The sequence below is a fragment of the Phytophthora cinnamomi genome, assembly GCF_018691715.1.
Source record: "Phytophthora cinnamomi strain GKB4 chromosome Unknown Contig26, whole genome shotgun sequence".
In the NCBI taxonomy this organism is placed as follows: Eukaryota; Oomycota; class Peronosporomycetes; order Peronosporales; family Peronosporaceae; genus Phytophthora; species Phytophthora cinnamomi.
In genome coordinates this window covers 1,267,556-1,288,329 of record NW_027150959.1, presented here as the reverse complement: position 1 = coordinate 1,288,329, position 20,774 = coordinate 1,267,556, and the positions used below count along the sequence as shown (strand labels likewise).

At 54.2% G+C, this 20,774-nt stretch overlaps 3 protein-coding genes across 3 annotated transcripts; 1 reads left to right on the top strand and 2 right to left on the bottom strand.

The window, feature by feature from the left end:
• Positions 1-6,239: 6,239 nt before the first annotated feature.
• On the bottom strand, positions 6,240-11,008 carry IUM83_08814 (uncharacterized protein; the record flags this gene model as incomplete). Its single annotated transcript, XM_067933210.1, has 3 exons — positions 6,240-6,280; positions 6,367-6,385; positions 10,298-11,008. 3 exons carry the CDS (start codon positions 11,006-11,008, stop codon positions 6,240-6,242), a joined length of 771 nt encoding a protein of 256 aa, XP_067794264.1.
• Positions 11,009-12,984: 1,976 nt separating this feature from the next.
• On the top strand, positions 12,985-14,364 carry IUM83_08813 (Exoglucanase 1; the record flags this gene model as incomplete). Its single annotated transcript, XM_067933209.1, has 1 exon — positions 12,985-14,364. The coding sequence occupies one exon, from the start codon at positions 12,985-12,987 to the stop codon at positions 14,362-14,364; it is 1,380 nt and encodes a 459-aa protein (XP_067794265.1).
• Positions 14,365-14,605: 241 nt separating this feature from the next.
• On the bottom strand, positions 14,606-15,451 carry IUM83_08812 (Mitochondrial Carrier (MC) Family; the record flags this gene model as incomplete). Its single annotated transcript, XM_067933208.1, has 1 exon — positions 14,606-15,451. One exon carries the CDS (start codon positions 15,449-15,451, stop codon positions 14,606-14,608), a length of 846 nt encoding a protein of 281 aa, XP_067794154.1.
• Between the last annotated feature and the right edge of the window lie 5,323 nt (positions 15,452-20,774).

The window sequence follows — 20,774 nt, the reverse complement described above, 5'->3', positions numbered from 1 at the left end:
CGTAACGCGTGGTGATACAGAATATATTCAACGACTTCTAGATGCTGGTGCAAACGCACAAGCATCTGCGGTGAGAGCGATTCTATCATCCTTTTGGCGCGGGATTACCGTTGCGAGCTCGTTACGACTCCGCTTCAATGGGAAAGCAAGTGGAAGTCGTTGTCCCAGGCAATAGACTTTGCAGGGTGTCGGTTGGTGACGGTATAAACGAGTTTATTGAAGATGAATCCGCCCCAAAGTCTGTCTGGGGGTCTTCCAGGAATATGAGTGCTTTATGAAATATTGGAGCGGGTCTTCAGACGTTGACCATGGAAATGCACGGGAATGATAAGCATCCGTGCGTATTATTCTATGTCATGGTCCATAGTTTCCCTCAGCTGGAGGAGCTGCACCTCAGAGGGTTTGATATCGCGTTTACCGATATGGAGGACGAGGACATTTCTGAGTGGGGAGTCAAGACAAATGGTTCTCGAGGACGTTAGAGAGGCTGACGGTCTGTTGGAAACCTTAAGCGACCCCAACGTTCGAATGTCTCGGGAGTTGGTTGAGCTGATGCTCAAATCTATCTAGCGATTCGATCCTCACACTAGATCGTATCGCTGCGCTCCAAGCTCAAGACGGAATGCTCCTCCCAAGCAGAAACCTCCTATCCTTTCGAAAATCGCAATGATCAGTGCCACTAAATCCGACGATGTGACGAAAGACAAGTCAAGAGCAACCGGATGAAGTATCTTGTCCTTGATATTCGCGTTCGCAGCAACCCCTCAGCGGCGTTCCGCTCGTGTCTCCAGGGAGTTTGGTGGTCATGCTTAATTCTACCTACTAATCTACGCACGAGTCATTTGTGTTTTGCAAGGGTGTCATGGAATCACAGCTGGATCACTTGATCTGAACAACCATTGGCTTTCAACTACTGAGCACCAATGCGGGTCGCCTTTCGAGTATAAGTTGCACGAGCTGAGGGTAGCCGGAGAAGTAAGCCATGATCAATACAGTCCAACCCCATTCGTCCTTCAAATCGACATTAGCGCCGGCGTCCAACAAAATTCGAAGCGGTTCTAGACGGTTGTACATTGCCGCCAACACCAATGCTGTCTCTCCAAAACGACATTGAGCGTTCATGTCAGCACCTTTGATTACCAAAAACTGAACGACTGCTCCGTGCCCGTTTTCCACCGCAGCCATGAATGCTGTCGTTTCATCACCGTACCGTCGTTCATCAAGCGATGCCCCCCCCCCCGCTTAATCAGTACTCGCGTTGTGTCGAAGTGACCATGCTCTGCCGCAATTCGCAATGCGGTGGTATTATGGGGCCTTTCGCGTCAATCAAAGCTCCATGCTTCAACAGAAGGCGGATCTGCCTATGGCTGTTTCGCCGTCTTTCTGAGGGATGTCAGCGTGTGTGTTGTGTTGAATAAGAAGCTTCACGACCTCGACGTGGCCTCTCGTCGCAGCTGCTGCAAGTGGGGTGTATCCACCATCCCCAAGAAGGTCGACGTTGGCACCGGCGATAAAGCCACTGCTAGGTGGCCCTCAGTAGCCGCCACTTTCAGCACCAACGAACCTGCTCGCGTGTTTGTATTCGCTAAAGCGTCCATCGCACAGTTGAACGTATAGATCCGAGAATGCTCTCCGGGTTTGAGCAGTTCATCCGCCCCTGAGGAGCGGAAAGGCCTAGAGAATGACGACTGCCTGTTCCGTTATTTAACCCGCTCCTAAGCCAGGCCGTTACGAAACAATTGGCTGTGCTCGAGCCAGTGTATTTTGCACATTTTGCACTGACGTTAGGATAGCCAGACCAGGCGTGGTGCAAGCGCCTGGGTCTCGTTCATTTATCGTTTTTACTTTTCCCACACCCAGCTCGCCCCCAGGATGGGGGGTCTCATCTCATACATTCGAAGGGCCTTCGGGCATCACGACGTCGAAGAACCCGGAGAAGCTGTTGTGGGAGGTGCTTCTGACAGGCATCGGACGTTTGACAACCAGCTAGACCGTCAAGAACGACCTACGACAAAAGCGCCTCGGACGCCGATCAAGTTACGATATTTGAGCTTTGCCACTGTTAGCGATGATCCCTATCCCACTACGCTTTCGTATATTGTCGCTTCGGAAGACTGCTGCGAGTGTATCACTATCCCCGACGACGCCGATCTTGTATTGGACACCTGTGCGGATGAAGTGAAGTGGGGGTCGATACAAATCGATTATTTGAATGGGACCTGCAACGAGGTTATGTTCAATGTGGACAGAATGTACGAGTCCTGTATTGCAGAAGACTTTGTGGCAAGCCAGCATACTTATTGCACAGCCCAATTCAACTATTCGCTTCAAGACATGTCGTCAGGATTTTCAATCGAGCACGGGATACACTTTCCAGAACTTGCCTACAGGTGAAGTAGATGCCACGACACCAGCTGTTGAACCGTCAGAGACTGCTCAGTCTGTACAGGGGTCGACCGCAGATGAGGAACTGGTTCTAACCATATTGCTTCGTCCAAACCCGAACGCGCCCAACACGGTCAAATAATCGGCTCCAGTTGGGTCAATACGATCGTTGTTGCACAAATACTTTGTGTTCCAGGAAGTAGATTTCACATATCCATCTTGTACTTTTCAATAAATTTGTTTTGGTGAACGGGTGAGTAAGCTGTCAATTTACACGTGTTGTGACTCCACCAGGTGACTACCAAAAACAGTGGCGCCTGTGCTCAAAATCTGTGCGGCGATTTGACGCGTTCTCTGTGCAAAACTATTGCTGTTTTTTTCCTACTAGTGAAATAGTAAGTGATCCTGCAGAGAGAATATTGCTGTGCCTTGAGGCAGTTCTATGGATTCACGTGAACCTTATCGGTACTAGACCTGCCGTTGCTGCGGATAATTACTCCATAGCATCGCGAAGTCAGGTCAAGACGGACAATCTTCCAGGTCACTCGTAGTGGATTTCTTGAGCATCCCGACAAGTCGGACAGCGATCTCGTATAGTCTTACCCGACCGCCTTGGGACAAGCGACACAGAGACTCGTAATAAGCATGCAATGCTAAATGCGAAGTGTTAATTTACCGCGGGTGACCACTGTAGTATTTGTTGATTCATGATAACGGAAACTGGTATGATCTCTCCTCGCCGAGAACCCCATTTTCAAATGCGGTTTAGGCTCCTTCCTAAATCTCCATATTACAGGCCAATTTTCCTCTACCAATTTTGGAATCGGAAGGCTGCTACCAGTACGGATTTTGTCGACATTCAAGAAGAACAGAGCAGCATCTGCGCAGACTGACGATAATGGTGACAGCGGCTTGGCAGCGAAATAACTACTTGTGTTAGTAGTTTAGTAATTAACTATAGAGTCCTGGATTTTTCTGTAGGCTGAGCCTATTGCGTTGCCGGTAGCCATCATGGGGCTTGACGCCCATTTCTCTTGGTGGTGCTTGACAGTAGAAGTCGGTCACATTGTTTCGTTGTGGTCAATTCAATCCTTGTACTCCTCTTCGCAACAGCCCGTCGAATCGACACGCTTTCACGAAGCAGCTTGAACTGGTTGGGGCACTTGGGAGGGAACGCGGACCCGTTGATCAAGTGTCCGGGGGTAAATACGTACCTTTACCATGGCTAGTGCGGCTGCTATGAGCTAACACGCTACACGGGGACAGGGGGCAGGGGCCCCGGAGGCCGGAACCGATGACCCAAGTCGGAAATGACACGGTCTAGAACGAGTCTTGCCTGGTCCAGCCATCTTCCGATCGCCGAAATTGACAAACGAGGCTCTTTTGTCGACCTTGGAGAAGACGTCGCAAACGCAGACCTAGTCGCATTGCAGCCAAGAGCGAAGCTGGGGACATACACAAACCGGAGACTGAATCTCAACGGAGCTCGCTCGCTCCACGCAATTCACTTCCGTCCAACCTCGTCGCTCAAGCGGCCACCACGACGAAGCTTGCTGAGATGACGAAGTCCTTGGATTCCATAACATGCTCGCGCGCGGGGTTCACCAGGTCCCACCCCTTAGGTAGGTGACATTCGGGGGAAACGAAAAGGCTACGGAGTCTCGTGTGCTGGCGGGTTGTTCATCTTGAACGCGAAGGGTCCGCCTTGTCCAACGCGCCTTGGTCTTGAAATTGGTGCCACGGCATATCTGGTGGACATGGCCTGGTACGTCACCGCTCGTGCCAGACGCCTCGATCTCCTCCTCCCCCATTCTCAGCCCCACGCAGGGGGGACTTCGTCCGAGAAGGGGGATCCTCCGAAGAGGCGCCGGAGAAGATCTTGGATCCAAGTGCGCCAAAGGCCGTAAATTGCGAAGTATGAGGCATTTTGGCTTCTCCATCAAGACCAACAATGTGGATCTTGATGTGGTTTCTATGGATGTTGATTCAACACCGGTGGAAGCGCAACAAATCTAAGATGGAGCTTATCGATGCTGTAACGCGTGGTGATACAGAATATATTCAACGACTTCTAGATGCTGGCGCAAACGCACAAGCAACAGATACGGAAGGGCTCACTATCCTACATCTAGCGTCACTACACGGTCATCTTGGCATCGTGCAACTGCTGCTCAGTCACGGAGCTCCAGTGAATGCAAGGGCACGAACAGGTTCGTCGGTGCTGAAAGTGGCGGCTACTGAGGGCCACCTCGCAGTGGTCCTGGCCTTACTGGAGGCCGGTGCCGACGTCGACCTTCCTGGTGAAGATGAATACACCCCACTTGCAGCAGCTGCAGCGAGAGGCCATATCGAGGTCGTGAATCTTCTTATTCGGCACAACGCACGCGTTGATATCCGTCAGAAAGACGGCGAAACAGCCCTAAGTCTGGTATGTGAGGAGGGGCAGGTCGAACTCGCGGAAAAACTTATTCCTGCTGGGGCGAATGTGAATGTGGTGAACAAAGCTGGCTGGACTCCCCTGATGAACGCAGCGTTGCACGGTCACAGCAACATTGTCCGCCTTCTGTTGAAGCATGGAGCTTTGATTGACGCGAAAGGCCCCCACAATACCACCGCATTGCGAATTGCGGCAGAGCATGGTCACTTCGACACAACGCGAGTACTGATTAAGCGGGGGGGGGCATCGCTTGATGAACGACGGTACGGTGATGAAACGACAGCATTCATGGCTGCGGTGGAAAACGGGCACGGAGCAGTCGTTCAGCTTTTGGTAATCAAAGGTGCTGCCATGAACGCTCAATGTCGTTTTGGAGAGACAGCATTGGTGTTGGCGGCAATGTACAACCGTCTAGAACCGCTTCGAATTTTGTTGGACGCCGGCGCTAATGTCGATTTGAAGGACGAATGGGGTTGGACTGTATTGATCATGGCTTACTTCTCCGGCTACCCTCAGCTCGTGCAACTTATACTCGAAAGGCGACCCGCATTGGTGCTCAGTAGTTGAAAGCCAATGGTTGTTCAGATCAAGTGATCCAGCTGTGATTCCATGACACCCTTGCAAAACACAAATGACTCGTGCGTAGATTAGTAGGTAGAATTAAGCATGACCACCAAACTCCCTGGAGACACGAGCGGAACGCCGCTGAGGGGTTGCTGCGAACGCGAATATCAAGGACAAGATACTTCATCCGGTTGCTCTTGACTTGTCTTTCGTCACATCGTCGGATTTAGTGGCACTGATCATTGCGATTTTCGAAAGGATAGGAGGTTTCTGCTTGGGAGGAGCATTCCGTCTTGAGCTTGGAGCGCAGCGATACGATCTAGTGTGAGGATCGAATCGCTAGATAGATTTGAGCATCAGCTCAACCAACTCCCGAGACATTCGAACGTTGGGGTCGCTTAAGGTTTCCAACAGACCGTCAGCCTCTCTAACGTCCTCGAGAACCATTTGTCTTGACTCCCCACTCAGAAATGTCCTCGTCCTCCATATCGGTAAACGCGATATCAAACCCTCTGAGGTGCAGCTCCTCCAGCTGAGGGAAACTATGGACCATGACATAGAATAATACGCACGGATGCTTATCATTCCAGTGCATTTCCATGGTCAACGTCTGAAGACCCGCTCCAATATTTCATAAAGCATTCCCGGAAGGCTTCCAGGCAGACTTGGTTCATCTTCAATAAACTCATTTACACCGTTACTCCACAGTGTCCTCGTGTCGTCGGAGGGGGTGGTGGAGGCTGCGCGTCACTTGCTCATTGCTTGTTGGGCGTTGTGACTCGCTTTTCCTTTGGTCATGGGGAAGGCGTGCTGTTGTGGTCTACTGTCGGCAAATGCAGGAATGGATCGTGAATTAGGGCGTGGCACGTTGCGCTACTTCAGCGTGATGACGCACTACGACGAAAAAGCAAACAGTTTTACACGATAGTTAGAAGTTTGGATAAACAAAAGGCGCAGCAAAATATGAGAGGCAACGGTACTAATTAGTGCGGTGCGCGCCTACGCCTCGAGACAGCATTCCACTGATCGCTACTCTGGAGTTGAGGCGAATAGAAAAATGACACTCGTGATATGTGCGTCCAGATGATTAATAGACCTCGTAACTCCTCTAAACGCGACGGTGACGGCACTGATCATGGCAGCCTTCGAGTTTGTGTGGAATTTCTCCTTCACAAGAGGCAGGAACTCGCCGTCGTGTGTCATTAACGCGGTCACTTCCTCCCCTTCATTTTGGCGCGGGTGAACTTCAATACGAAGCCCTTGCGACATTTGAAGGGTGGGGTTTATTGGGGGAGTCAGAGAACCTCTATTTGTGTTTTTAACTAGAGTCCTTCCGAAGTGTGGGGTTTATCAAGCACTTCGTCAACTCGGACAACGCACCCGGACATTCTAGCAGGCCTATCATTTGGATGGGCCAGCAACGCATGGACAAAGCAGCGTGGTCAGCAAAAACCCAGCATTCGCCGGTTGTTGTCGCGATGTCATCGTGTATGAACGAGTGGACTACCACCACGATTAGCACTCAGCTGCGCTATCGGAGGAATGTTAGCATCAAGTAGCCTGAACCTGAAATGGTTTGATAGTGGTGTGGATACTGTTTCTATTTGCTGCATGCAGTCTACACGTCCAGCGAAAAAACAGACCCCCCCCCCCCCCCCCTCCCTGATACGTACGCTTTAGTTGATTCTCCGAGTCCGATCGCCTCGAGCTTGACGATAGCTTCCACAAATCCAGGTGAGTACTCCTTCCGGTCGCCCAACATCCCAGTCATGCTCGCCACGTCACTTGAGTCTGGATACGTCAGCGACATCCATGGTCTCAACAAGCTGAAAACTCTCCTCACGCAAATCATTCGCCGCCCTGCGGCACGGTTTTCCTCGAAAAATATCGATAAACTGATGCAACAGGATAGTTGCTTTGTGCTATTGCGTTGTCGCGTAGTACGGCACGCCAAGGCTCGAAGAAGTTCCACTCGCTCATAGTGTGTGTGTGCTTATGAAACGGGATTAATGAACTAACCAACGAGGTTCAGCATTGCACATCGAAGATCCACCATTGTCACAAATTCTGTCTCGCACCACTCGTCAGCGCCTCGGGTCTCTCTGATAGTCGGGACATCAGGTCCCAATCCACAGCTCCAGGGTGGGCCTTAACTCTAACGAAGCGTTCCACCCACCGAGATCGTTTTCTGGACAACTTCGCTGCACCGGACGTAGAGATTGCGCCACGTAGTCTTGTCGCCAACGTAGACTTCGAAGGGTAGCCGTCGTATGTGTCGTACTCCAGCCACTTGGTGCTTTGATAGTCGTGCAGCGCAGAGAAGATTATGCTGTGGATCGATCAGTGCACGAACAGCCCCAGCACTTTTGTGCACGACCCACCGCTCAATTTCCATGTCAAAATCTTCCGCCTCACCAGGCCCAGGTTTGTCGTCCGCCAGGGGCATCGTCCCGATCTCGTTCACCTGAGATCCCACCGAATTCTGGACGATCAAATCCACGACGACGTGCACCACGTCCGAATTGACGAAGGGATATTGGATGGAGTAGTCGCGAACCGCTTCGTGGAACCAAGAAGGCCTTGGACCGAGGGCTGCCTCGACCTATCATGCCCCCGTTCTTGCTCGTACGGGCTCACCCGAGACGAGGGTCTTTGGTGGAGTACGCGTCGAGCGTCGCTGGATCGGTTCCAGTGAGTTGGACGGCGTCCTGGTGATGAATGAGCTCCACGAGATGGTGGATGGAGGCGTCAGCACTGATGGGGATGGTGCAGACTCGACCCTGAAGACCTCAAACGGCATAGACCAGCGTTCAGTAGTTGTCAGATGAGGTCGCTGGTAGCTTGGGGTTCACCGGTTGGTGGGGGCTGCTGCTTGATGTTCGCTCGGCGGTGGACGTCATCGAGATCCGATCGAAGATTGAATGGCGGTGTAGGGTCGAGTCCGCAAAACCAGGAATGGGAGAACTCGGTGGTTAGAGACCGGTTTTGCGTAATGTCGTCGGATTAAAGTAAAAAAAATACTGATGCTGGCTTGACGCGCTTTGAATAAAGCGCATTTGCGTGGTTTTGCATGCTGTTGAAAAGGGACCTGTCGACTGAAAAATTCAGCGAGATGGCCATTGTTTACAGAAACGCTGACTTCATCAAATTGTACATCAGTGACTGCATCTTCGTTTGGTCGGTTTATCGATATCATAGCTTACACCACGGGATCAGGGTGCGTGACGGAGTGAATCTACGCCATGGTCATTGCGATCTCGACTAGGACTTTATCTTGGATTAGAAATCCAGATATTAGATTCGAAGGTCAGCTGCAACAACGTTGGTGATCGTGGGCCTTCATCACCTTAATCTTAACAAATTACCGAATTGTGCGGATTCAAGCTCCTCCATTCATGTAGTCACCTCGACAATGCGCTGCTTAGGTGCCGCCGCCAGCTCGAAAATTAATCGAAGAATATCTTTGCCCACGCGATGAACCGAGCGCTGGGCTGGCCCACGATCTGTCACTGACTTTCGGGTAGCCTTCGCTTTACCTGCAGATTGATCTTCCCAACTGATAACGCTGATCAGAGCGGCTTTGGCGTCCAACGGTAACAACTTCTCGGCGATAGGCAACTTCTCCCCGTCATGAAGCTTTAGAGCATCCACATACGTGTGGCTTATGCGGCCGTTGTGCCGGCTGATCTCTAGCTCCACTAGCTCCCGTGACATTCGATAGGTTTTATCCTTCAAACACTCCGCGACTCCAGCCACTTCATGTGATTCCATGATAGTCAGTCTCTGGATACCCCAGTTCCGCAGCGACTCCTCTTGGAGTGATAGCCGTACATTAAAACCATCGATCCGAAGCTCTTTCAGCCTTGGACAAGCAGCAGCTACAGCACTCAAATCCAGATCCACGCCTTCCTCGTCCAAGATCCCAATTGAGAGAGATCGAACATTACCAGTAATCAAAGCTAGCAGGTCGGTGAGAGACCGACCGCTCTCAACACTATAAAAGTTCAGATGTAGCGATCCATGTACTTTGGCGTGTTCATCTAGCAGTTCTGCTGTGTCGGGTATAAAAGTATTTACTCCATCGCTCAGCCCGACTTGGCAAACTCCGTATCCGGGAACGACAACCTCGACCTGGTTCTGCATGTTCACGGGGTCGTATAGGGCTCGGAAACGATAATCTCGTGTCAATAAGAGATTCGTATCATCTTCACCTCCTAAACCACAGGGTCGTAGTTTCGATCCAGCTCGAACATTTGCGAATCCATACTGAGAGACATCGCCATGTCGTTCTTTCACTGGTTGAGGGTAGCAGTTCTTCACAACTTGCTGGACAATCGACACATCATGTGCACTCAACGAAAGGGAAGTAACGCTAACGGATCTACCATATCTTTTTGCAGTTGGATGGCCACATGCGTACGCGAGCCAAGCCCAATGCGAGCGTCGGGCTGGGACGTTTGCTAGTTCATCATCCTCAACAAGCCGAATCACCAGGTCTGCGATCGACGTCGCCTCAGCCAGCGCCGAATATAAGATTGCAAAGTCGGTATTCGTCGCCAATCGGAGGCGCAGCTCTAAATTATCAATCTCCCCTTCTTGCTGGAGCTCAGCAATATTCGAGTTCGTACCTTGTGGTTTGCACACTGAGCGACCGCAGAATATGCTGCTGAACATGAATCCAGCGTTTGCTATCGCCAGTCCTCGCTGCTGTCGAGGAATAGTTTGCTCGCTTAAATGCAGTTGGAATTGCAGTGGTGTTGTTCGTGCTAGTGCTGCAGTAAGCTCAGGCACAGCAGGGCCAACGAAAGTCGGGTAGTAAATCTCAACAGTATCGAGCGGTACTACGCCCGAATCAAGTTGTCGCCAGGCGTTCACCACGGATGCCTTCTCTACGACAGCACATACGTGTACCATTGGAGGGGCATGAAGTCCGAAAAGCTCCCCCATTTTTCGAGACAGATCCTCACAAGTAGATTTCGACGCGCTATACACTTTGGTCTCCTGGATGCCCTTCATCGGTACAGCTTCGCTTTGAATAAACCAGTGCAGGCTAGAGTTAATACCACCAACATAGTCTTCGTCATCACTCTCGTCATCACACTCTGCGTCCAACTCTTCCAACTTGAGCATCGCGTCACGAAACGTGGGCGAATACTCCCACGGGTCATGTGGACACCCGAAGATGGCACCCCACGTCACTTCCGCTCGCTGCGCAATGGGATCCCCCTGCGGCAAAATTCCTGCTAGTGAGCACTGCCACACCGGGTGGACAATGCAGTTCGAGTCGGCGGCGCCTACAAAGTCAGACAGCAGCGTTCTGAAGCTCTTGTTGTCCACCACCGCCAGAAAGTTGAAGAGCTCAATGGCCTCTCGAATGCGCTGCAGTCCCTCCCTGTCTCGTCGACTCGCGTCATCAGCGGGGAAATCCACGAACAGATTCCACTCTCCCACTGTAAAGTCCGGCTCGTCGAAGCTGTACTCGTCCAAGTCCTCGGGCCAACAGTCGAGATCCGCCTGGATTAACTGCGCCTCGTCATCGTCGTCGTCATTGTGGTGTGCGAGGCTGTCGAGAAGAGCCCCCAGCCACGGCTGCAGGAATGCCCACTTGGTCGTCGTGTCCATGATGTGCTTTTCTGAGGCCTGGCTACCTGTTACTTCATGAAATTAAGACTACTTCACGTCTGTTCGGGGGTTGTGGTTATAAATGTTATGTTAATTTAAGTATAGTTTGTATTGAGACTGTTGATAGTAAAAGTTACTGTGGCTGGCTAATATTACTACGTAGTAATAATATATGGGAATAATGACATCGGCGATGCGGTACGCTGCTGGCGTGCGATCAAGACTTCCCTGCACAGGTTGCTAGCGTTCATCCCTGGTAAGTAACGCAATAAACTGCGTCACCACCATGGTGACGTCACCTTTCCCCATTAATAAAAAAAATCCCCACCAAGGTGCGTCGGACGTGGCGTAACCCACGTGTTCAAGAAAATCGCGTTCAAGACCCTCGCGCTCTTAAAACACCACAGACAACGACGATTGCGCTCCAAGAGTACAGCAACTCCTCGGGTCCTGCCGCGGTGGTGGTGAGCCCACCATCCTTTCCAAGCTCGCGGCAGGCGGCCGCGGTTCAAGCTGGCGGGTCACCCCGAATTGATCCCACGGTTTGGCGCTTACGTCGATTAAGTAATGGAAGGGAGCCGTCCCGTAAGTCGTCCCGTAATACCTATCGTAAATTACCACGTAATTATAAATGTGTTCAGTAGTAAATTACGAAACCAGTAATGTATAAAAAGCAATGCGTTACATGGATGTTGGGACCCTGCCCTGCATCTTGCCGATCTCGTGGGTGGCGTGTACGACCACTTATCGTCTCTGAAGTCGCGCTTTGCACTATTCATCAGACTCTCCGAAAGGAGACCCCCTCGCTCACTGTTTCCGACGTATAATGCCATCAGGGCTGCCGAGATAAGTAAAAAGGCGATTAATCGCATACATGCATTTTGCACGGAGCCGACACTTTATCTGTGATTTGTATTGACTGTTTCGAGCCTTTTGTAGCGATTCCCGCAGCATTTATTCCAGTCCAGCAAGTACAGGAGTAAAATTTGGCGGAGGATTTTTAATTGGCTTCCAGACTGATGGATGGCCCTTTGCTGGTATAGTTATAACCAAATTGGGTCCGATTTTTTGGTCCGTCCAAACCCCTGCGAACGAGTTTCGTAGGCAACGCCCGAAACAGTTTACACAACACTCTTGTCAGTGCCGTCGCTGTTGCCGACACATCCAAGTGAGGCGGGTCCGTTGGAGGAAGCGGTCAGAAGGACAGTGAACAGCAGTAATATTCCATCTATTATGATAATTTAAATGATAATAAACAGCGCTCGCGCATCGCCCGCAGGAACAGTGAGTAGCGGGAGCGCGAGCTCCTGCATGTCGGGCGCGCTCGCGCTCAACGCCGTCCTTCACGCTCTTCATGCTCTTCATGCCCCCACTGACCTCCTCGCTCTTTGTGTTCTCGACCCGCTCACCCTCCTCGTCTCCCTCGCGCTTCGTATCCTCCGCCTTCTGGTGCACCTCGGTGTCGCTGGCGTCACGCTAAGCTCTGGGTGGGTAAATGCACGAAGCGAGCACGACCATGATCTTGAGACTCCAGAGCGAGAGTTTGGGTGGTGGGCGGGTGGGGCAGCCGAACGCTCCTCCGGCGAGCTGAGTTGACCCTGGGGTAGCAAGCCATCGGTAGTGTCGGTCGCGTCGGCGGCTGTCGGCACCATCACGCTATGCGGACATAACATACCCGCCTGTCTGGGTATTCATGTAGACAGCTCCTTTTCGGAATCTGAGCAGGATCGGCATTTCCAATCTTGAAGGACTCTGAGTGTTGAACGGACGACTTCGCCTGAACCAGTGGTGGATAATTCATGGGAGGCATGCGTTCTCGTCCATCGAGTATCTTCACGACGATAACCTGCTGGTTTCGCTCAAACCACGCTGGAACCTAGAGACTATGATGACAAACGCCTCGATCTTAATCAGGCTAGTTCTCACTTTTAATTTCGCTCGGTTCAGCTCAAGTTCATTCATCTAAACTCCAACCTATGCTCGTTTCAAGAACTATCGGACTCGCTGCATTCGCGATTGCTGCCTACGGACAATGCACCACTGCGCAGCAACCTGGCACGAATATCCCAGAGAAGCATCCTGCGCTGGCCTCACAAGTGTGCACCAAAGTCACCAACGTACTAGCCCAAGTTGACCAATTGGACTCGAATGTTGTCAGCTGTGTGACGGAGAAGTCGTCGGTAGTGATCGATGCCAACTGGCGCCAGATGAACGCGGTCGGGACAAACAATAGTTGTAACGCGAACAACGATTGGAACGCGACGACGTGCTCGACCCCGAAGGAATGTGCCAAAATCTGCGGACTTGAAGGCGCGGACTACGCTGGCAAACACAGCATCACCACTGTCGGCAAGACTCTCAACATGAAGCTGGAAACTCCTGGTGGTGTGGGTACCCGTGTCTACATGCTGGATGCGTCGGGGGAGAAGTACAAGCAGTTCCAGCTGCTCAACCAGGAGTTTACGTTCGACGTCGATATGTCTTCCTTGCCGTGTGGCTCGAACGGCGCTCTTTACTTCTCCAAAATGGACGCCGACGGAGGAACCACTCGTTACCCGACCAACACCGCCGGCGCTGCTTACGGCACGGGCTACTGTGATGCTCAGTGCATGAAAGAGGTCAAGTTCATCAACGGCGAGGCCAACTTTGACAACAAGTACGGAGCCTGCTGCGCTGAAATGGACATTTGGGAGGCTAACAGCATGGCCACGTCGTACACGACTCATCCGTGCTCGATCGACGGTCAGCAGAGGTGTTCAGCGGACGAAGACTGCGGTGCCACTGAGGCACTTCGCTACTCGGGGTGGTGCGATAAGCCTGGTTGTGGTCTCAACCCGTTCCGTATGGGCAATAAGAAGCTCTACGGCCGCGGAAAGAAGTTCGACATTGACACAACTCGCCCGTTCACGGTCGTCACGCAATTTGTCACTGATGACAACACGGAGACTGGAGAGCTGGTGGAGATTCGCCGCCTGTACAAGCAGGACAACCGCGTGGTGGCCAACCCGGGCAGTACCTGGCCTGCACTGAACGGGACCGACTCCATCACCGAGACCATGTGCAACGCGTCGAAGGCGTTGTTCGGTGACCACCCGTACGCTATGGGCGGACTGGCGCAAATGGGCAAGCAAATGGTCGGTGGTATGACGCTCGCCATGAGCATCTGGGTGGACTACGGCTCCAACATGACGTGGCTCGACAGCTTCAAGACTGGACAGGACCCGTCAGTTCCGGGCGCATTGCGCGGCGATTGCCCGAATCCTGGTGGCGACCCCGAGAGCGTGTTCGCCGAAAGCCCCAACGCGACTGTGAAGTTCATGAACATCCGTTCGGGCGACTTCGGATCGACATACTAGACGAGATTGCCGTAAACTAAACTGCAACATTTGAAATACTACCTCATAATTCAGCTGTTCACGTACTACCTGTACAACAAAATCACATAACCTTCAAGTATTATCATCGTGGGACCACAAAACGAGCTACGTGCACGATTGATTTACAGTATTAACTTCAAAAATGAACGCTTCGAGATGATGCCTTGCCACCAAAGTCAGCCGGTCGATCGTATGAGGGATCTCCATGAAGCGTCAAAGCTCAAGACGTGAGCTGCATGGTCTTCTCGTAGACGAGGAACGTGACTGCGCTGACGGGGAAGGCCCTGACCATGGTCGCTCCAAAGCCCTTAAAGAAGAACCACGGTCCTTCCTGCCTCATCCTGGTCCGTGCAACCTCCGTCATGGTCATCTGCTTGCCCTCGAGGCTCTGGCCCTGCACGCAGCTCTTGACGACGTCCAGTGGCATGCAGACCGCCCACGACAGCATTCCGGCGATCCCCCCGGCGGTCATGAGCTTCCAGTCCGTCTCGTTGTCGCTGTTCCCATTGGTCAGCGCCCTCTTGGTCGCCTCGTAGCAGCAGAAGTAAACACCGAACGACGGCACGTCCCGCAGCAGACACACCTCCCAGCCCCTGAACAATGTAGACATCCCGTATCTCCTGAGGATCGTTCTGGCCGCAGCGATGGAGCTGTGCTCGGCGCCTATTGCCCCCGTCTGGAGCTGGATCTTGACGTGCTCCGACGGGGCCGCGAACACAACCTGAACCAGTCCGGCCGCGGAACCGGCCACGAAATGCTGCGAGTTGGTCAACGGCCCACTCTGGTTCTGTGTCGACTGGAGAGCGCGCACCGACTGGCCCTGCACGCCGAAGATGACGGCGTTGATCGGTGCATTGGACAGGATGGGGGACAGCAGCCCCCGGTAGAGTCCTGCGGCGCCCTCGGAGCCCACCACCCGCCGTAGAGTGCGTAGAACGCCACTACCCGACCCGCGACTGGTCTGCAGCTGGACCTTGATGGTGTCCAGCGGGTGACCGGCAATGATCCCTGCCACCCCACCGATGGTGCCGGCGTTCAGGTCCTTGGCCACGTCCAGCCACGACATCGTGTCGCGCGGGAATGAGATGGTACTGTAGCATCGTGGAATAGTATGCGCTTCAAACTGTGGTGTGGCGCACACCATTTATTTATTTATTTTCGAGATGGCTACAGTCAAAGATGGCTACATAATATGTAAATAATTCGATTGGCTGTTGGAAACCGTCACGCTAAACAATAAAGCAGTTTTCATTTTTTTTTCGGCTTATACTCACCCTCGTCGACTTCTACCAGAGCACGTGACGCCTGGGGACGAGATAAAGCGGGCAGTTATCGGAGAGTCTATTACATTCGAAAACAAACCCCAGAACACTCACAAAAGGAGAGGCCCCGATTCCCAAGTCCAGCGGCCCTAGGTAAGCCTACCTGTGCTAGAGCAGCAAACCACCGCAAAGTGGCGCCAATTTTACAATGGGAAGAAGCCACTCGCCACCTCAACGTTGGTCCGCGTAAGTTGTACAAGAGCATACCTTCAATACATTTGTAACAGTGGAGGTCTACGGGTGGGCCTTCAGCAGGCACATGTACGAGATGGACGTCATGTGCGCGGTGAACGCGACGTGCTTGACGAACGCGACGTGCGCGAAGAGTGCAGCGAGCACGACGAGCAGAGAGCGAGTTTGTTGGGGATGCATTGCGGAAACGCTGAGGAGAATCAGACGTGCGAGTGGCACGATCGGAGGACGCGCATTGGTGGAGAGCGCGAGCCGAGCGCGTTGAAGTACCTCCAGGCGGTCGGTTGAGTAAACGTGCGGACGAGTGAGGGTGACGGCGTAGTGAGCGCCCCACTTGCGAATTGGACGGGCGACGGCGAAGTGAGCGCCTCACTTGCGAATTGGACGGGCGACGGCGTAGTGAGCGCCTTCGCTTACAAATCGGACGAGTCGAGGTGAAGGCTCACTTCTGAATCGGACAAGGGAGGGCGACGGCGAAGTGAGCGCCCCTCTTACGGATTGGACGAGGTGGAGAGAGAGCTCCCCGGGTAACTGAGAACGAGTGTGGTGGCGGAGACGCCACTGTGGGCTACCAGTGCGGCGGCAAGCGGCGCGACGAGTGGGTTCCAGGCGGCGTACGACGTGGGTGGAAGCAACGGCGGACACTGAGGTCCGGGGGTGTTTCAGAAGCGTCACGCGCGGGATCTGGGGACAGTCGGCGTGCTACTTGAACGCGTGCGAGTGGTTGTACGAGGACGAGAACGAGTATAGTGTTGGCATTTGCTAGCTCTATTGAGGTTATTGACTAATCTCTTAATAAAATTGGAACGAACGCACGAGGCGGGCGTTCCGGCAGGGGGAGATCAAGTGGATCTCTGACGGCCAGTACTGTGTTGAGACTACGAAGCTCACGAGCGACCTCGCAGCGTGAGTATACGACCTGCCCAGCGGTTCGGGCAAGATAAGAGGACCGGCACATGGTGGTCATACAGGGGCATCAATTGAGCGGTACGAGCGAGTTGGAGAGTGTATCAGCGACGAAGGCATCGCCCTTGACGACTTTAACTTCCACGCGCACGAAGTCGGCCTCCAGGGCCGGCAAGTCGAAGCGCATCACTCGGCGCAAGACCAAGGATTTGCTGGTCCAGACAGACGATGACGACGAGTCGAGCCAGGGCGAAGCTGATGAGCACGGCACCCAACATATTCCAGCCTAAACGAAGAGGCGCGCGACGGAAAAGACGAAGACTTCCGATCAATGCATTCAAGAGCCTGCGCCAGCGTCTGAAGCGACGCACGAGCGGAGCACGGAGACGGAGGAGCCGACAAGACGAGAGACGACCAGCGCCATGGCGAGTGAACATGATGAACGAAGCAACGAGGGAACGGCATCAGCGCCTGCGAAAGAAGTAGCGGCCATTGCCACCACGCTGCACCAACTTACGACGGCCGTATCCAGCCTCCAAGCCCAGGTTGCCGAGAACACGCGCAGTCGAGAGCAGGCGCGTGCTGCAGACGCGCGTGTGGACGAACGAGCCGAACAGGGTGCACAACAACGAACGGCACGTGAAGAAGTGCTGCGGGCGGACGCTGAGACGAGGAGCGGCAGAGCACGACACGTGGAGGTGGCACCGGTGACTACAAGCAGCACCTCAGCAATCCCGACGGCAACGGAGCGTACGGCGGTGAGCCGTACGGCGACCGTTACACCTTCAACGACGACGGGGACAACGACGGCGACTACGCCTGAGCTGGCGTCTATGGCGACGACCATGCAGCAGTTGGCAGCGATGGTAGCGCGCCTGCAACCACCGACGCCGAACGATGAGACACACGGGCGACGATCTGCAACGCGTGGGCGGCAACGTCGTGATAACGAGACGAGGGCGACACCAGGAGCGCCTGGAGACGAGAGCAGCTCGTCTGAGTCGAGCAGCAGATCCAGCGAGAGCAGTTCGAGCAGTGACAGTGACGTTGGCGACGACTCGAGTGATAGCTCGGACGACGACGTCAGCGAACGGCGCCGACGTAACGAGCGACGTGGACAACGAGCGCGTCGTGAGCGGCACTCACGACGAAAGAATGTCAAGGATCTGGAGCTTCCAACCTACACGCCATCGCCGAAGGTATCGGTCTCGACGTGGATCGACCGTGTAGATTTGGCCCTCCAAGGAGCTGAAGAGTCGGGACGATGAAAGTGATCGGACAATGCACTCTACTATATCCTAGGCAACAAACTGATGGAGGACGCCGCCAAGGGGTGGGTCAACATGAACAGGAGGCTACCTACAAGGAAGAGGAAGTGGTCGAACCTCAAGAAGGCTCTGCTACGCCGCTACGGCGAACGCAAGGACAAGTCAGCGGCAGAGTGGCGAGTGAGCATGCGGCCGATGATGCCTGGAGAAACGTATGCAGATTTTGCGGCTGGCCTGCGCGATGTCATCGGCCGTAACAATGTGCATGAGCGCGTCCTGCTCGCGCAATTTTATCGATGTCTTGATAAGACTACGCGGAAGCTCGTCCGGCAAGAACCAAGGCCAAAGACACTGGAAGAGGCCGTGGACAAGGCCACCGAGATCGACGACCCGATGGATAACGTCGCCCAAGCGATGTTGAACAGCGGCTTGCCATGGGCCATGGCACCGAGGCCGTACTTGATACCGATGGCTGGAACGACGGGTCAAACGATACCTGGGATCGGAGGTATGGGCCTGTCGGCCGAAATGCTGAGCATCGTGAGCACGAATGAGGGAATAATGGCTAGGAGGGACATGGAGCATGTGGCGCTCTTTACGAATCCTCAAGGTGTCTATAACAAGGACACTGGTACGTGGGTTCCGCCTCCGGGAGACGTCTGGAACGGGAAGTACTGGTACGAGCCTCGCAAGTCGGACAGGAAGCGAACGGCTGCGAAGGTGGTGACGAGCGCCAAAGCGTCAGACAAGAGAGCTGTCAAGTTTCGGACTAAGAACGAGATGGACGAGTCCAGTGGCGACGAGGCCGATGTCAAACCGCGTAAGAAGTTCAAAGCGGCAGTCAAACAGGCTGGTGGAGACAAGCGGCAAGTGGCGTCGAGGAGGACGGAAGAGGAGCGTCCGAACGGCAGGCCAAGCGGCACGAGCCGTCCGAACAGCGGAGTGTGTTTCCACTGCGGTCAGTCAGGCCACTGGGCAACGCAATGCCCGAACGAACCGAAGTGTTTTGCGTGTCACCAGCCTGGTCACTACGCACGAGCATGCACCGACGCTGATGCGAAGGCGCATAACGATGCCTATTTGGAGCAGCGTGGGCGTAAGCCACGTCCAGCGGCGGAAAACGAGTAGCGGGCGCGATTGAGGGGGTATGGCGTCCGGTGAGAGGTGAAAAACCCCGGCTGGAAGAGCTGACGGCGGATGGTAACGAGGAACGGAAGCAGGTGAAGGTTGTTCCAGCGACCGACACGATGAGGACGAGGAGAACTGAGCAGGCAACGACTGTTCGGCCGGTGAACGGAAGAGACGATGTACGGAACAGAGAGGCGCCACGCGCGGCCGACTCTGGCGAGATGAGCGAGACGAGGGCGGCAAATGCCGACGAGATCGAGGAACGCAGGGCGAGGAGAGGTGTCCCTGTGCGTACGATGACGGGAGCGGTACACCTGTGCAACGACGGCGCGACTTCGGTCGTGGAGATGATGAAAAAGGAGGCAGAGGCGAAGGATACAGCGCGAACTGCTATCTACGTAGCCACCGTACCTCCAGCGATGGCAGCTGCGCGATACGTGCGAGCTGACCACCAGCATGAGCAACGAGACAAGGATGACGTGACACGGAGGGCGAACGATGGACGTCTGCCTGGAGAAGGCGCAGACCCTCTTGGTGCTGGAGAAGGCGCGCAGCCAAGTGCGTCGGCGGCGGCAACCGTGGACGAGATGATGATGAGGAGCCCCTGCGTGTTGACATTGGTGCCACACGCAATGGCGGCGGTGATGATGACGAGTACGAAGACGGACGTGTCGGTGACGACGGACGTGGACGCGACGTCGAATGAGAACACGGCAGTGCAGGCGAACGAGTCGCTGGTGGCGACTGTGGCACGACGGAGTCGGGCGTGAGGAAGACGAGCACGGTGCTCAAGATGCGCCCAAACAGGATGAACAGTTCGTGCGCAGTGATGCGAGCGAGTATGACGAGGGGTCCGCTCAACGCAACGAGTGCGAGTACGGCGTCAATGAAGAACGTTGGCGTAGCGGACGATGCGCACGAGAAGCTCGCCGAAGATGCGAACGGGGAGAAGATGATGGCAGACGACGCCTCGATGGAGAAGGACACGGCGGAGCCAGTCCCGGTGACGAGAAGCCGCGCAGCAAAAGCGTGCTTGGTGGTGACCAACGCGAGTGCACCAGCGTCCACGATAACGATGAGAACAGGGGAGTCGGTGGAAACGGCGCCCGCGACGATGCACGAGACCGCGGTGAACGATCCGAACGGCGACGTGGCCACGGACGGCGGCGCGACGAGCGAGGCAAGCGGTGAATCGGGCGGCAATGCCTACGAGCGTGTCGAAGTTGTGCAAGCACGTGTTGCACGACGGGAGGCTCGCCAACAAACGAAACGGGAGCTTGCAAAGGTTCTGATTGCCCGCAAACGAAGTGCGGAGCGTGAGAGAGTGGCGGAGCAGCAGCGCATGAGTGCCGAGCGACTGGCGGAGCGGCGGCGTGTGGCCGACGACGCCATGAAGGAGCTCGACGAACGCAAGCAACAGCGTGCGCATGACGAAGCCGAGGGACGAGTGCGGCAGCAAGTCAAGCCTGCACGAGTCAGCCTTGTGCAGCATTGCGATGACCAAGTTGAGCGACGGCCAGTTCGTGGCGAAATCGTGGCGTACATTGGAGCGGATGACGGGCTCCCCACCGCG